The sequence below is a fragment of the Halichoeres trimaculatus genome, unplaced genomic scaffold (genome assembly GCF_033239565.1).
Source record: "Halichoeres trimaculatus isolate MK-OKI-2021-1 unplaced genomic scaffold, fHalTri1.1 fHalTri1_scaffold_22, whole genome shotgun sequence".
NCBI classification, from domain to species: Eukaryota; Metazoa; Chordata; class Actinopteri; order Labriformes; family Labridae; genus Halichoeres; species Halichoeres trimaculatus.
In genome coordinates this window covers 15,134,587-15,150,687 of record NW_027437200.1, presented here as the reverse complement: position 1 = coordinate 15,150,687, position 16,101 = coordinate 15,134,587, and the positions used below count along the sequence as shown (strand labels likewise).

The 16,101-nt window shown below is 39.6% G+C and overlaps 1 protein-coding gene across 1 annotated transcript in view; it reads right to left on the bottom strand.

Moving 5' to 3' along the window:
• Positions 1 to 16,101, bottom strand: part of LOC141811163 (phospholipid-transporting ATPase ABCA1) — a 262,749-nt gene that overhangs the window by 211,132 nt on the left and 35,516 nt on the right. Inside the window, exons 2-5 of the mRNA XM_074699107.1 lie at positions 10,062 to 10,191; positions 2,704 to 2,797; positions 2,413 to 2,554; positions 26 to 153 (exon numbers count right to left, since the gene is read on the bottom strand). Of these exons, the coding sequence (XP_074555208.1) occupies positions 26 to 153; positions 2,413 to 2,554; positions 2,704 to 2,797; positions 10,062 to 10,127 (430 nt within the window). The 5' untranslated portion in view covers positions 10,128 to 10,191. The remainder of the gene's footprint in view (positions 1 to 25; positions 154 to 2,412; positions 2,555 to 2,703; positions 2,798 to 10,061; positions 10,192 to 16,101) is intronic.

The window sequence follows — 16,101 nt, the reverse complement described above, 5'->3', positions numbered from 1 at the left end:
GAAGCCAGTCTTCAAACTCTCTTACCGTTACTGGGGTCTGACTGTGACAGGACTGTAGACCACTGCTCAATGTCATCCGCCATCAGCTGAGCCTTGCTGAGCACGGATCTGTCCACCACGAGGGTTTGCAGCTCTATCAACACCCCAGAGACTCTGGTTCACAACAAAAGAAGACACAAGAAGAAACATGATTCATAAATGTCAAGAAAACAGAAATCAGCTGTGCTCCGATGGTGTCTCTGAACAATGGACAACACAGTTTTCAACTAGGACCTAGCAATGAACAACTTCCAGCTTAAGGTCTGATGATAAACACAAGTATCAACTGTGTACTTTGATCAAAACTGAAATGGAATGATCCAAAAACTTCTTGATATTCCAAATTCTTGGAGAAGCATCCATTTATCTGGTTTTTTTTCTGGCGAGTCTCAGCTTCACAGTTAATAGCAGAGAGATGACTGTATATACAATATGGGTGACACACAAACAAATGTGTCTTTGATACCATCAAAGAACTGTGATTATATAAAAATATAAACTTCCAAAAGAGGTGTTCTTTGGTTTCATCCAATGTGCTTTCTTTCAGTTTTCCAAAATAACTTTATGGTGCACATTTTTCAAAAGTTAATGTTTTTCATCAAGTTTGTCTTCAAAGAGAGAAGACAACCCGCTTCAAGGGTGGATAGACTTTAGAGCTCCAGAGCATTTTAGAAAGTTGGGTAGATCAAAATGATGCCTGGCTTGAGTTAAATAACCAGATTTACTGCTATAGTTAATTTTTTTAAATATAAATCAGATTGTGAGCTGCCCCCTGATCAGATACCTGCAGAGATAAAAAAAAAAACAGTTTGAAAACTTTATGAAACTACACTTCAAAGTTCACAACTGCTTTCAAGCAGAGGTGTCAAAAGTATTCACATTCATTGCTCAAGTAGAAGTAAAGATAGTAAGGTTTAAAAAGACTTTTGTAGAAGTTTAAGTATGGACTTCAGCTTTTTACTTAAGTAAAAGTGTAAAAGTATGGGTTCTGAAACTACTTAAAGTATAGAAGTATAAGTAATAAAAGGGGAAAAAATGCCATTAACTCATTCACTGCCAGCCGTTTTAGCGCATTTTTACCTATCTTTCAAGACCCACAGAATATTGAGTTCTATGACTCGGTAAACACAGAAACTACCGAAATAAAGAGTAGACTCTCTTTTTTCATCAAAAAAAAGATTGTCTTTACCTTTTTCTGTTCTTTAGCGGGCAACGTTCCGCACTGAAATGACGTCTATGTACATCAATGGCAGTGAAAGAGTTAAGGACAAAATCTTAGGCCGCACCACAGGGGCTGAAAGCGCACTCTTAAGGCCATAATGACCAATGAAATTTTCATTTTCTTTAAAATGTTAATGTAAAAAAATTTGAAGTAGCTGGTTTTGACCAACACTTAACAGGAAGGCAGATTGCTTTAAACTAATCAAGGCTAGCCAAAATGTTTGATTACTTTATTTTGATACTACCACAACACCCGCAGTGTTTCCCCTATGATTATATTGGGGAGCACTCAGCCAAATGAATTTCATTTTCCACATAGTGCCAGACCAATGCATGAGTAATTTAGGGTTACTGTGGAGGATTTCCTAATTTTTTTTCCCCCATAACAGCCACCATAATTAGAAGGCGCTGTTTCCTGTTTTGTGCCAGCAGAGTATGGCACTGGGTCTTCTTCAAGTTAAATGACTGTCATGATGCACATTGTGTTCACCTGGCGATGGTTGAATAAATGTTTCAAGAGAGAACTTCACTGCCTTATTATTCCAATTCAAGCACCTCTCATCCAACCACAGTCCAACTCATTCTGTCTGAATGGTGCAATTTATCTGGATAGGTTTTTATTTTTTGTGTATGTGTTTGTGTGTCCTTTTTTTTTCCAAGCCGAAAGGAAACAGGAGTGACGAGACTATTTCTTAAAACGTAGGAAGGAAAGAGTACAGATATTTGTCTGAAAATGTAAAGAGTAGAAGCAAAAAGTCAGCTAAAAAGTAACTTCTCCAGTAAAGTATAGATATCCAAAACTTCCACTTAAGTAAGGTAACAAAGTATTTTTGCTTTGTTAATTGACACCTTTGCTTTAAGGTATCAACAAATCTACACAACTGGCCTGATTAACATCATCAGCTTAGGTTTTCTCAGGAAAAAAACAATGGGCCAAAGGAACCATCTAGTTCCTGGGAATCTTTTACCAAAAGTGAAAAGTTCCTTGACCTTCTGGTTGAAAAACACCTTTTTACACCAAATCTGCCACAAACAGAAACCACATCACACCCCATTCTAAAATCCTGGTCCTCACTTATAGATTGAAAGTATTCACTCTGATATTCTTGAATAAGCTCATAAAAGACAGCAGAGGAAGCGTCCAGTGCTCACATGGAGTTGTTGAAGTTGTTGACTTGGCCTGGTGTCTCCCCTGGCGTTGGGTAGTTCAAACAGGGATTGTCGATGTTACACACCATCCCTTGAAGCCAGGGCAGAACGCCAGCCGATGGCATGGCTTTGTTTGGGTAGTGGCCTGGAGGAATAGAGATGAGTGCTTACAGTCTGCATTTACCCAGCTGCACAGCAAACACACTGATGTTTTGAAGTATAGAAATAAAAGACTGGCTTATAACTTCCTGGATGCATTATATGTTACTCAAACATTAACTTTGGGGTACTTACATTGTCCTTTGTAGATTAGGTCGGTGGTAGTGCGCACCCACACCAGTATGAAGAAGAGAAATAGAGGCCATATCACTTCAATGACCAGCCGCACCTGCAAAGAGAAGATTATGAGCTTATTTCTGTATTTGTTTGTTAGAAATGTCTCTGGATCACAGAGAGGAACACTTCAGGGGTCAAAGATCAGATCTGCAGTCTAGTCAACAGACAAATAAAACCATGCATAGTCGTGTGAGTGTGTTCATAACAGAGGTACACATCCACATTCCCCTCTTAGTGGTGCTCCTACTCCAGGCTCTCACAGGATTGAGAGAGCAACCTCAGCTTGTGATTCCCCAAGCCAAAGCTATCCCACACTCCTTATCATCTCCTCGCCACATTTAATCCTCTTCTGGATGAAGAGCACCAACCGCTTCCTTCGCTTCAATACAACCACTTTAGTACCTGCCAGCAGGTAGCGCCCCATGTGACACGCCAGGCTTTTATTTTAACCTCAGGGAATGGGTGAAAAGAGAATCCTACAAAGCACAAATGGATAACCTCAAGGCTTTACTTGTTCGTAGGTTTTTTTTTTTCCTCATATTTTTTTTCCCCTTAGTTTGCCGTGAGGGATGTTCAAGAGACAAAGTACCAAGACCTTAGAGTGAGGAGGTTATTTCTGAAACACCTTAGGTTAAAACAGGTTCAAGGCTCCACATTTAGAAAACACACCTACATGCTTTATTCTTACTGCAGCAGCTGCTCTATGCATAATTCAACAAAACGTGCGCCTCGAAAAAAGCGGAAACATTTGTAGAGAAGTAGATTTTCACTCCATCAACCCTGCGTTCTACAGGAGGTTTTATTCAACACAGCAGCTCATCCTTCCTTGACTCTTGAACCCCCCCACTGTTCTCCATGTAAGCTTTTATGCATCCCTTGGTGCACCATCACTCGACGAACCCATGAGCCCTCCTTGCTAACCTCAGCTGACCCCATCCGCCTGAAAACTCACCCCCTTAGATCATGTCTGGTGAAGTGACCTGTTTAGAAACTCCGGTCTGCTGCTTCTTCCAGGAACATGGTGAGATGGCGAATTTGATTTGACATATGAGCAGAAACAATAAGAGAAGGCGTTGATACTGAGGTTGTTGTTTTTATGACTAATCTAAAGAGCAGGTAGAGGTGAAGAAAATACATAATTATGATAATTTATTCTGTCAGCTAGGATAGGCTACAGCCTTCTGTGACCCTGAACAGGATAAAAGGTGGAAAATGAATGATTGAATGACATTGTTGGTGCATCACGTCAATACAGCAACCTCATTGATTAAAGTAAGCTCTTTGCAGTAGCATATCGAGGAGATAGTGCCCAGGATAAATTTAGTCTGATGTATAAACTTAGCACAAAATTCAAGACGATTTGTGTTTGGTAGATTATCTCTTTGTTGTAAAAACGCCTCTTGGCAGAAATGTGAACAAGTCAGTCATAGGGAGAGCTTTTTGAGTCTAAGTTGGCCACATCAGTGGCAATGATAACGTGCAGTCAATATTTGGGTTAAGGTCAATATTCCGGTTTCTGAAACATTAGGAAGTTTACATGGTACACCGATCAGAACAGCAACACAAAGACAAGTCGACATCATGACACAGTGTGCGTTATTTCCACTTCTTTTTACTGAATCCATCCATCCATAGCAACAGCAGCACGGCAGACTTCCTGTACTCAACAGATCATGCGCAGAACACAAATCAATTTTCCTTTTAATAGGGATATCCCATTAGGTGCGTACATGACCAAATAGTTGGTTTAGAAAAGGAGTAACCCGAGGGGAATTTTTTTTTTTTTTTTTTTAAACCGGGATATGAGGATATTCCAGTTTTTCAAAAGGGTATTGGTGTTTACACGGCCCTTGCGCAACTAGATTACTGCTAATATTCCAAATATGAAAGGGTTACTGACTGCAAGCAAGTGCAACCAGTGTTTCCCCTACTATTATGTTGGGGGGCCACCCCAATAAACACACCCAACCCCCCCAAGACAAGTTAATTTGATTTTCTTTATAAAGCCAGATCTGTCATGAATCCCAGGAAAACAAGAGAGGAGGACCCAGATGTAGATAGAACAAAACTTTTATTTTAACTAAAGTAAAAAATCAAAAACTCAAGGGACTCTAACAAAAGAAACAAAACCAGAAACATTTTAAGAAACTCACTGCAAGCACACGAGACGGGGACAGCCACAAACGACGATGATAGCGACAGCAACAATGAATGCACAGAGAGCACGTGGAACACACAGACTATATAGACAGGAGAGTGATAAACACAGGTGTGAAACAAGACACAAGTGAAACACATGAGGAGGAATCAACAAGCAGGGAAACGCAAGGGGAACTAAACAAACACAGGGAAGCTCAAGACAGAGACTAAATACATTAAAGACACAGAAGCACTAAGCATAATCACAAAAAGGCATACATATGACAAGCACAAAATCAAAACCACAAGGAACACAAACTAAAGACAAAAACAAGATACTCAGAACACTCAACAAGAATAACTAGGATTAACACAAGAGACACAAGACACAAAACCTAACTGAAAACCCAAACCATGAAAGATCACTTCATAAGTAATTTAATGTGTCCTCTTTCATAGATTAGGTCTATTCTCTTTTTTATTTTTAGCCTAAACAGATTTATGTTTTTTTTCTTTTTTATTTGACGTGTCAATTCTCACTCTACATCGTCATGTTCACATTTCTTGTATGCAGTCCGTATCACACACTGCAAAGTTTTTCCCTACGCATGCACACACACACGCAAATGAGCACAACTCTGTGTAGCGGACAGAGACTTAGTGACTTACTGACTTAGTTACATGTACCCTTTTTTTTCCTTTTTTTTCTGTGCTGTGAAAATGTTCATGTGGGGAAAAGTTGTTTTGCATGATAGTTATCTTTTGCTGAATGTGCCACAAAGTTTTTTTTTTTTTTTTTTTTTTTGGGGGGGGGGGATTCACAAATAGTGAGCATGGGGATATGGTACCACTTTGTTAAATCTTTAAAATGAAAACACAAGCTGAATTAAACTATTATCAAAATTTCAGAACAATATCCTCCAAAAAAGTTTATTTTGGTGGGATGTGAAAGTTTGGTTTATTATAATAACAGGTCACGTCACTCATTTATTCTGATCTCATAACTGTTACCAGCAGTTTTTGTTAATGTGCTGCTCTTTGTTCTCCTAATTGCCTCTTGTTGATGAATAAAGTATTTTTTTCTGATTCTGATTCTGATTGGAATAGAAATCAACAGAATTTACATTTATTTGTACAAGATTCATTGTGCTAAGTTTATATACACTGGGAACTATGGGAGAGAAAATCACAAAAGATCCCATTTCATTTATTCCAGAGCAACTAGATGGAATTTCTAAATCAGCCCTTTAATTCCCCTCAGTATGTGTGTGTGTGTGTGTGTGTGTGTGTGTGTGTGTGTCAGAGAGGATGTAGTTTTGCTGAGCAGCTGAATTATCATAATGTATTCCACAGAAAAAGCATGGAAAGGGAACACACAGATCATGCGGACTTTCTGGATGTCTGGCTCCCCAGGCTCTTGCCGTCGGACACCGGCGTCTTTGTGAACAGATTATCTCCTCCTATGAAATTATGTGAAATACTGGACCATAAAATCAGTTTCATGCCCGTTATAAAACCTTAAAATGCTTGGTGAGGCATTCATATAATTGGTCATTAACCTCCACAAGCCCTCCAGAAGCACCATTGTCCTTGCCAACTCCCCCTGGTTTTGTCTAATAACAATATTTCATGTTGACGTTTGCCAAATATCTCACATTCCACGCACAAAACTGCCACTGTCCGCTTGCATATTCCAGAGACAAAGTAGGCCAACATTTCCTCCACATACAAAAAAAAAATTAATAAATAAAGAATACACCACCCTGTTCTTCCTGCTGGTTGATAAAATTAACAAGGAGAATATTTCCGAGATTCAAAGAAGTACAATTGCAAATGACTTTGCCTTGAGTTATTCCGAGAAAGTATGAACTCTGACGAGAGCCGAGTTCGTCTGTGAAGATCTCCTTTGTTCTACTTCCCCGACAGACACACCACTGTTTCTTGAACCCCTAACAAAACAAGTGGGTGGATGTGGCTCCCATCAGTGCTGCGAGGGTATAAATCAAAGTGTGCACACACACCTACACACACACACACACACACACACACACACAGCTCTTTGTTACGTCTATATCTGCCTCCATAATGACTCATCAGGCTAAGCAGGTTTGACGACAGCCCCCTCTGACCCTTGAGATGAAGTTATGACACAAAGTGTGACTGTTATCTTCCTGCGACATGTGACCTCACCAGAAGCAGTCTGTGTGTGTGGGTGTGTGCAGGTGAATCAGGAGCTGAAGCACGTGAGGGCTCTGGATTGCTGCTCTTAATGGATGACATCAGGCTCCTGCTGCTGCCACTTCTTACAGAGCAGTCTGAGTATTATAAAGTTCTGACATCTGATCTCTAAACTTTATAAAATTTTGTGTTAAAGTAGGTCTTAGTTTGGAAATTGTTTGTTTGTTCTTTGGTTAGATTGTGATGGAAATTGTAAATCATTCACCACTAACAACCTCTACTCACACTGGCTGCATGTTCAGTCTGACGGTTGCAGGACTGTACAGACAGCTGGAGTCACACGACCAAGGAATTCCCGCACATACCACTTTACTGATAAGCCTCTCCTCATTTATGTTGGGCTGTTAAAACTCAAACCTCCTAAATCCTGGCATTGCTGCACTCACCATGGCTGTTTGTTGTGATAGTCAAGCTAAATACAGTCCGGTTTTGACCAAGCAGCAACCTCTGGTTTAAAAATATGAGACAATGCTGTTTCTTAAGTGTCCACTAGAGGCTGGCTCCAGAAGTACCAGACGTCACATACACACCAAGCCAAAACGCAATGTTTTCACAGCAGGAACACATTTACAGCCCGGTTCAAAAAACGTCTGAATCGCCAATTTCACTATCTGCACACTCTGTACAGGGGGTGATTTTTTTCTCTAACTCAGCAGTTGAGAGGTTATTAAGATTGCGAGCTCACCCAATCAGAGGCACAGCTCAGCTCACGTGACTGACAGGTGTCCTATAGCTGTACACAAAGCCCCCAGCACTTCCAATATGGCCACATTAGCCTATTTGCTTCATAAATTGGTTTCAGAAACAGACGGGTGACATCAGGAAGACTGCGTCCATTAATTGAACAGTCTATGGTTTTGACATGTCTGAATAATTTTGATAATATTCAAATTTCCTGTTCTGCACAATCTGTGTTCCATTAATTGATACATCACTGCTTTGGCATCCCACAAAAGAAGTGTATCTGCTGCAACCTGCTGGAGCAGGGAAGCAGCCAGACCACAAATGAGCAAATCCAATGTGAGTTGACACATTGACTTGAATCTAAAACCTATCTGACCTAGTGCCATGACGGACCAAAGACTGACGCATCTAGTGTATTTGGGCAACAAGAGGATTTTGCCTCTTTGTTTGACACTTTTTATCCAGTTGGTTTCTTTAATTTTTGCTTTCAGTTAGGAAAAATCAGCATTTTATTAGACAACCTTTTGTTTATCATTCTGGCACAAACAGCTCACATTCAAGACTTATCAAACTGCTGCTTATTTAACTTGACCTTTGAGGAGCACACATGGGCGTAAACATCATTATCTGTTCTTTAAGTTTTTTCAATTTGTTTTTATCACACAGTACTTCTTTTTACTTTACTTTGCTTGATGTTTTTTGTTATGTTTGTTTAAGTTGCAGAACTCCATTAACTGCAAACCACAGGAAGCTACTGGGATACAAAGACAAAGACAATACCTGTGTTTATGGCTTACCCCCCTGTGAATCCAAAGTTGATTTAAAGGCTTGTTTTTTTACCACCAAAAATGGCCACATTTAATCTGAGTGTCCTTACCAAGATCCTTACCTAATAAGTAAAATGTGCTCATTTTGAGTAAGAAAGTAATGATCATTTACGTTTAAAATTTCAATAATTATGCCATTGTCCGCCGTCATAAACAGTTCAGATATGGGTTTTGTTTGCTACGACAGGCTGACCAGTGTCTGGTCTGTCCATCTCTTTACCAGCCTTGGCCAAAGACGTTTGCATATTAACTTGTAGAGCTCTGTAGCAGCTACAGAGCAGCTGTTCATTTGTCTCCTCTGAGCAGCAGAGCCTCTGAATCCAACAAGTAACACATTGGCTGTGATCTAAATAATTAAAGGGTTATGAACCTAAGAAATAAAGCTGTGAGTACACTGAGATGAACTGGTTAGAAATGTCATCAAGTGACTTCATTTTTCATGTCTGTCTCCAAGCAATCAGTCAGAAAAAGCTTGCTTTAGTATGCACACTGGCTTTCATGACAAAAACAAAAATCTTAACAAGCATATGACCAGATATGTCAAAACATCGCAAAGGTCTGAAACGTCTGTCTGTTCCCAAACTTTTCCTGGCTTCCTACTCTTCTGCTGAAGAACAAATAAAGTTAAAGACTCAAGCGTTTAAGTGTTATTCAGTGTTTGAAGACAGTTGCTTCTAATTACAACAAAGTTTCAAAGTTAAAGCACTTGTAATTTAAAAAAAGGAAAAGCTTTTAAAAGTTCTTAAAATGTGTTTTTGAACCAATTTTCAAGGCAAATTAAAGAGTCATCGAGTAGGAGTGAGCTGAATAAAATCTGAAGCCCTGAAAGTAAAACAAAGTTTTTGATGTTGAACATTTAAAGCAGGCTCAGCACTGATATCAATGTATTTAAAAATAGCATTATCCTTTATTTGTTAGGACTTGGACAGCACTATCTGGCTTGAAGTTGCTGGTTCACTTTGGTAAACTGCAATGAAACCCCAGAGGACAGGCGCTGACAGTGAGTTCAGAGGATGAGCCAGGAAGAGTACATGCCCTTCAAACAAAGCATTCAACATTCGTCACTCCCAATCCTTTTCTATTAAGCCACAGTCGGCCTCTGTTAGGACTAAAATACAGGCAATGTGACAAAAAGTGCACGGCGGATAGATCTCCAAAAATTGAAGGTGACACTTCAAATTGGCTGGCATTAAGCTAAGATTGTTCTTGTTCTCCAGTGGGAGAGTTGAGGGCAGCTTACTTCTATAGGAGACAATCTTCATTGTAAATCCCTCCTATTACCTAACCCCCCACACACCATGAATAACTTACTCGCCCTTGATAAAACAACCCAGGGACCATATCCTCGTTTTCCCTGCTTTGCTGACCAATTTAAGGAGATCTTGCTTGATTTGCGAGGGGCGGGTTTGTGAGCGTGAGTGAGTGTACCTTTTGTCTCTTCCGGAGAGTGAAGTTCTTCCACAGGAGCAGAGTGAACTGCGTCAGGAGACCCATTATGCCTGATCCTGGCAATATCCTGCCAAAGCGTCGCTATGGCAACTGGCCCACTTAATAAACCCTGGAGGGAATAAAAAGCAGAGTTTGGTTTTAATACAGAGGAGCAATGCATCTTGGGGGAGTGCCACTAATCATTCACATCCCCTGGCCTTGGGGCTTATGGTGCAGCACCTGTTCGAAGAATTATTATCACCTGCACTCAGCACATCTCAGGATGGGGCACCGTGTGACTTAGAGGAGGTTCTGCAGTTTGGATCCAGAGACGGATTCTTTATTCATGTGGTTGTTTTACTTAATGTACTGCATATAAAGCTATTAACACGAGCTGAAATCTCTTTTCTTTTCCTCTTAAAGGGGGATGAGGCAATGTAAACCCTGCTCCTTGTCTCATTAAGCACTGCTGTGCTACAAATTCTCCACCAATTAATTAAACCATTTTGGGAGCGGAGTAAAATAAAAGACAAAAACTTCACGGGTAACTGCTTCACTTCTTATGTGCAGCAAAGATGGCTGTAAAATATTTACTGCTTGTTTTATCAGCCTCAGAACGCAGATTACACAGATAATAAACAAACAGAGCTGAATGACATTTTTACACAGCTACAAATGTGACCTTTAATAAAAAAAGAAAAAAGAAAAACACCCATGGCAGCTCAGTCATGACCACAATGATGGGAATTTAAAATGAAGCAAAAGCTTTCATACGCTCAAAAAGAAAAGAAAAAAATCATGTAGAAAAAAGATGTCCATGAGAAATACACATGATGGTTCTTCATTGAGGTGAAACCTTGAATCAAAAATGAAGAATGAAACTTGAATGTTATTTTTCTAGCTGAGTCTAAATAGATTTTGCATCATTTTGCTTTTTCAAACAGTGACAATAAACTTTTACAGAGATGAAAAGAAGGACAATTTAAGTTGTGTAAATGGTTCGATACCATTACGATACAAACTAAATTAGCATAAAAAGTAAGGTAAATTGTTTTGTTGGATTATTTCTTTGTTGTTTGGGCAATAAATATTACACTGTTAGAAGGCCTGATTATTTCCCTTTTAAATTAAACCACATTTGAGAAAAACACGCATTTGTGGGACAGATGAGCGGCAGAGCTGAGTATCTGGGTTGCTCCCGTAAAAAAATGCCAAATCTCTGCCAATGTCAAACAGCTTATTCTTCCATTGACTCTTATTTGACGTTTCTGGCACTGCAAAAAACTGAAATCTAATCAAGTGAGTAAGAATCATCGTATTATGCTTGATATGAGCCATATTCAACTGACTAGTCCAGAAACATGCCTTATTTCAACATACAAAGAGACAAGAATGAGGACTTGATTTCCTTTAACAAGTACAAAAAATCTGTCATTGGGGTACGAGAAATGTGCTCGTCTAGTTTCTTGAAATGAGATTTAACTTCTTGATATAATTAACTTTTTCTTACCTTAAAGCACATTTTTAACTGATAATAATAAAAAAAATACTTAATTGGATTTCACTTTTTTTGCAGAGGGGAAACAGCCTGTCAATCATCAAGCAGGTGTCAGTGGCTACTGGGAACACAGTCATGTTGAGCAAGGCTTAAACTAGGCTTTAACATAGTTTTCACACAGTCATAAAGTTCTCTAATTCCATGACTGTGACTCACTCTACCCCTAAGGACAAAGTGGAGAAGGGTCAGATGAAGTGCTTCCTGAACAGATGAGTTTTCAGACATCTCTTAAAAGTAGAAAATCTGTGTATCGTGTAGAGTTAGGTAATTCATTCCACCATTTGGGCACAACAGAGGAGAAGAGTCTGGCTAGAGATTTGGAGCCACGCTGGGCTGTGAGCACTAGGCGTCTTTCACAAGCAGAGCATAGTGGGTGAGAAGGAGTGTAGACCTGGATAAGGGACCCCAAACTACAGTACAAGTACTGGATTTAAAAAGTAGGTTTGTTATAGCCAGCTGATTCACAGTGCTGTGAACGAAAACACCGCCCTCATCACATAATGTTAAGTGCTAACTAATCATGTTTGTTCCACAAAAATACTGAGATATTTGAATAACCGTAACATTTTTTTTTTTTAGGGATACACTAACCTGATCCTGGTGTTAGATATCAGTCCCATATAGGCTCAAAAAGTTAGACCGTGGTATTGCTGACGAAGGGTTGCTCTATCTTCTGTGTTTACTACAACCACGGTCTAGTTTTGGAGATTTGCTCATAACACATTTGTAATCCTGTGAAATTTTAATATCCTCACTGAAATTTATTTCATCGATGATCATTTTGATTTTTAAAGCTAGAGAAGCATGAAGTTGCCACACCATAATTTCTAGCCTCATCCTCATCTCTCAGGTATTGTCAGATACCAAAGTCTGGGTATCAGTACTGGTATTGGATTTAAAAAGTAGGTTTGTTGCATTCCTAACAAATTGAATATTATAACTAAAATAACTCATCGTGTTGTAAAAATTAATCCTGGAACATAAGTGGCAAATATCTTTCTCAAAGTTGAATATATCCATATACTAAGGATCTGAATGTGTATCTTCACAAAGAGTCTCCCTGCTGGGTTTAAACCAAGCTGGAGAGCAGTGATAGCACCAATACTCTGCAGAGACTGCAGAGATTACGTGTTGTGAACAAGGTAGAGCAGAAAGGGATGGATGGGCTTTTTAGCCCAAGGGTAGTCCTGACAAATGTGCCACCTTTTAACGCTCCATTTCCTCTTTCTGTACTGGTTCCATCTTCCCTCTGTGTGTTTACATTATTTACTGCTTACTCCACGGATGTTTTATTTACTGGACTGAGAAAGTTGAGGCTTCCAGGCATACAGATGGCTAAAAAAGTGCTCTAATCTATTACAGGGCATACGTGGAATGGCTGATACTTCAAGTTGTTAGGTATACCGACCTGTAATATTGAATTATGCTATCATGCTCATCAGTTTTCCTTGTCATTCACTCTTGCCTCTACATCCTGGCTTATATTGTAAATGCTCCAAAAGAGATGTTTACAATCAGACTACATAAAGGTAAAATGGACAAAGCAGAGCACCCACAGAGGCCTGGTAAACGCATGAGCACTCGGCTCCATCAGTGCTTGTATAATTGAGTATGTGCTGCTTTCGCTTGCACAGCTTTCAGGCCTCGTCTTCTCTGGGATGAAATGCACCAAAGAAGGACAGCTCGGTACCACCTCCACTCTGAAATCACGTCAAGCATGAAGGGTAAACAACATATCCAAGAATATACTCAAGCCGTACGTCTAAAAATGTATGCGCAAACTTGTGATAAGAAAAGAGATGTGTCTGTTAAAGATAGTGTGCTTGAGTGTGGGCGAGAGCTGTGGAAAAGCCCAGCTCAAGGACTCTTTTTGCAATTTCACATCTGAAGAGGAGATAACGAATAACAAGAGGGGGTATGATTGTGATTTGCATTGCAGCCGCGGTCCCCCAGAGAACAAAAACCATACAGTGTGAAGAGTGTTTTCCAGATCGTCATTCTAATCTACCACGAGGAGAACAGACAATAATTGAAATGCGTTCTCTTCAAGCTGTTTTTTGGGTGTGTTTTGCTGTGGACATCAGGCACTGGCATCAGCATTTCCCTGTATCACTATTTTCAAAGAGAGCCCCATGAAAGCATCAAAGAAGGGAGGGAATGCAGGGGTATGAAAAGGAAAGTATTGAGAAAATCTGAGATTGAATGCATGCTCTTGGGGAGCAGAGAGCGAGCAGTGTGTTATATCAGCCCCTGGGATGATGGAAACAGTAAACAGAAATTTGTCAATGGGATGAGAGCAGAGGACGGCTGAGAATGTCGACGACATCCGTTACGACGGGGCCACTATAGCCCTCTGAAGGGTATAATGGTCCCTCTGGTCCTTCATTCAATCTCTCCTTTTTTATTTTCCAACTCAGACTCCAGCAGAAGCTTCTCCACAGTCTGGCTGCAACGAGAACCTCTGCAGTACACTGTGACAAGATCAGTTCAAGGATAAATTCATCTTTCTTTTTTTATTTTTGTTGGGTTACTTGTAGGGGTGGGCAATAAGGGCAATTATATCTCGGTTATTTATTTCAAATTTTCCAATAACAATAATCTGATGATATTGAACAAAAATACTTTAAAACTACTTTCCTATCAAGAAGACAACTATACATGGACACAGCATTTCAGAACAACAGTTCTTGTTTATTTTTAAAGTGCTTCATACATCTCTGTAAAACATTGCCCAACAATATTCTATGGCAACTTGAAAATGACAGTGTTTCCTCAATCATCTTGTCATTTGTATATCACCATGTTCACATTTCTACTTGCGCTGTTTCATGCTCGGTGAAGTTCCACCCTGACATGTTCACAAACACACACAGACAAGCTCATTCTGTATAGAGGACAGAGAGCTGGAAAAACTACCACAAGAAACATTTCCCAGCGACTTCTCTGTGAAGTTGCAACACCCGCTCCACAACATTCCCAGGCAAGGGACGTGGACCCACGCTGAGACAGGGGACTCGTGCATTTTTCCTCCATGTGCGACTATGAAGTGTTTTGGTCTCCACTGAGTCATGTGCCTGAACCCTGTCCGCTGATTGGCTTCTGAGCCAAGCATTCAGCGATTGAGGACTATCAAGTACCTATCCTTGCACATCCTTAAAGCAACATTTTGGATAATATCGTACACGATATATATAGCCCATCCCTAGTTACTTGTATGACATGATGACTAATCTCAGTATCCTCCTCCATGGATGGAATCAAGAGGTTTGTAGTTGAGCAAATAAGCTGTTGTTTGCTTCATTTTATTCTTCATAAACTGATTTTACACAAAAGTATGAATTTAGTACTTCAGAGTCAAGGGTTGAAGAGGCTTTGACAGGGGTAACAAGCTAATATCTGTAGTATGTAAGTTAAAAACAACTGTGAAGGTACGCTGTATCATTGTAAAAGCATATCAACAAACTGGAATCTCTTGCACTGATAAAATCAGCTGTTTTTTCCAATACTCCTGCCCAAGTTAGGTTTGTGTTATGAAATCCGTTCTCTGACCGTGACATGTCTATCACTGCATTTTTGCCATCAAAGAGGGCAGTTCAGTGTATTTTGCCAACCAGGAGGGCACTTTTACACATGTTTTGGCTCCCGGGAGGTCACTTTAAGCGGGGGGTTTTCAACAATTTGGCCACACGACTGCCTTGGAGGAAACAATTTTCTCAAAGTTTATGAAATGAATTATTGGGAAAGTATAAATGTAGCCTAATTATATAATTGCAAAATACGACACATTACAATATGACAAAGTATTCATATTAAGCTAATCACTGTTAGGTTAACAGGGTGGGGGGGGTCTAACCTGAAAGGGGTCCACAGGGTAAAAAAAAGTCTGAGAACCCCTGTTCCAAGTCATACTAACAGTTTACAGTTACTAGTAGGCTTTGGTGTGTGGAAGAGAAACAGTATGGAGAGCAAAATCATGTCTGAATTCTCATTATTTAAGTAGCTGTTTTCTCTTTCTTGAGAACAGACCTGACAAAGTTTTTATTTTTACTTAAAAAAAAAAAAAAACGTGTCTCAATGTTATTTCACCAAACTAAAATCCAGTTTTTATTGCTTTACAGTGAGTCAGTCACAAAAACAGGACTTAAGGACACTGTGAAGACTTTATAAGTGACAGTGAATTAAGGCTGAGTTTTGAACCTCAAGATTGAATTGAAATGCTTCAATGTAAATTTAGCAGTGGAAATTCACGGATCATTAGAGTTTTTCTTGAAATTTTTTAAATGTTTATTTCCATCCCCATATAAGCAAATGTAAATATCATCCCACATTTTAGAGCTACAAAACAACCGAAACGTCAGACTTAAAGTTGAAGGAGCTGGCTTTACACTACGGAGATGAGCACTGGTAGGAGAATTCATAAACCTTAAACGTTACAGACACACTCAAGTTACTAGCACGTTTTTTTTCAACTCATGAACAAGC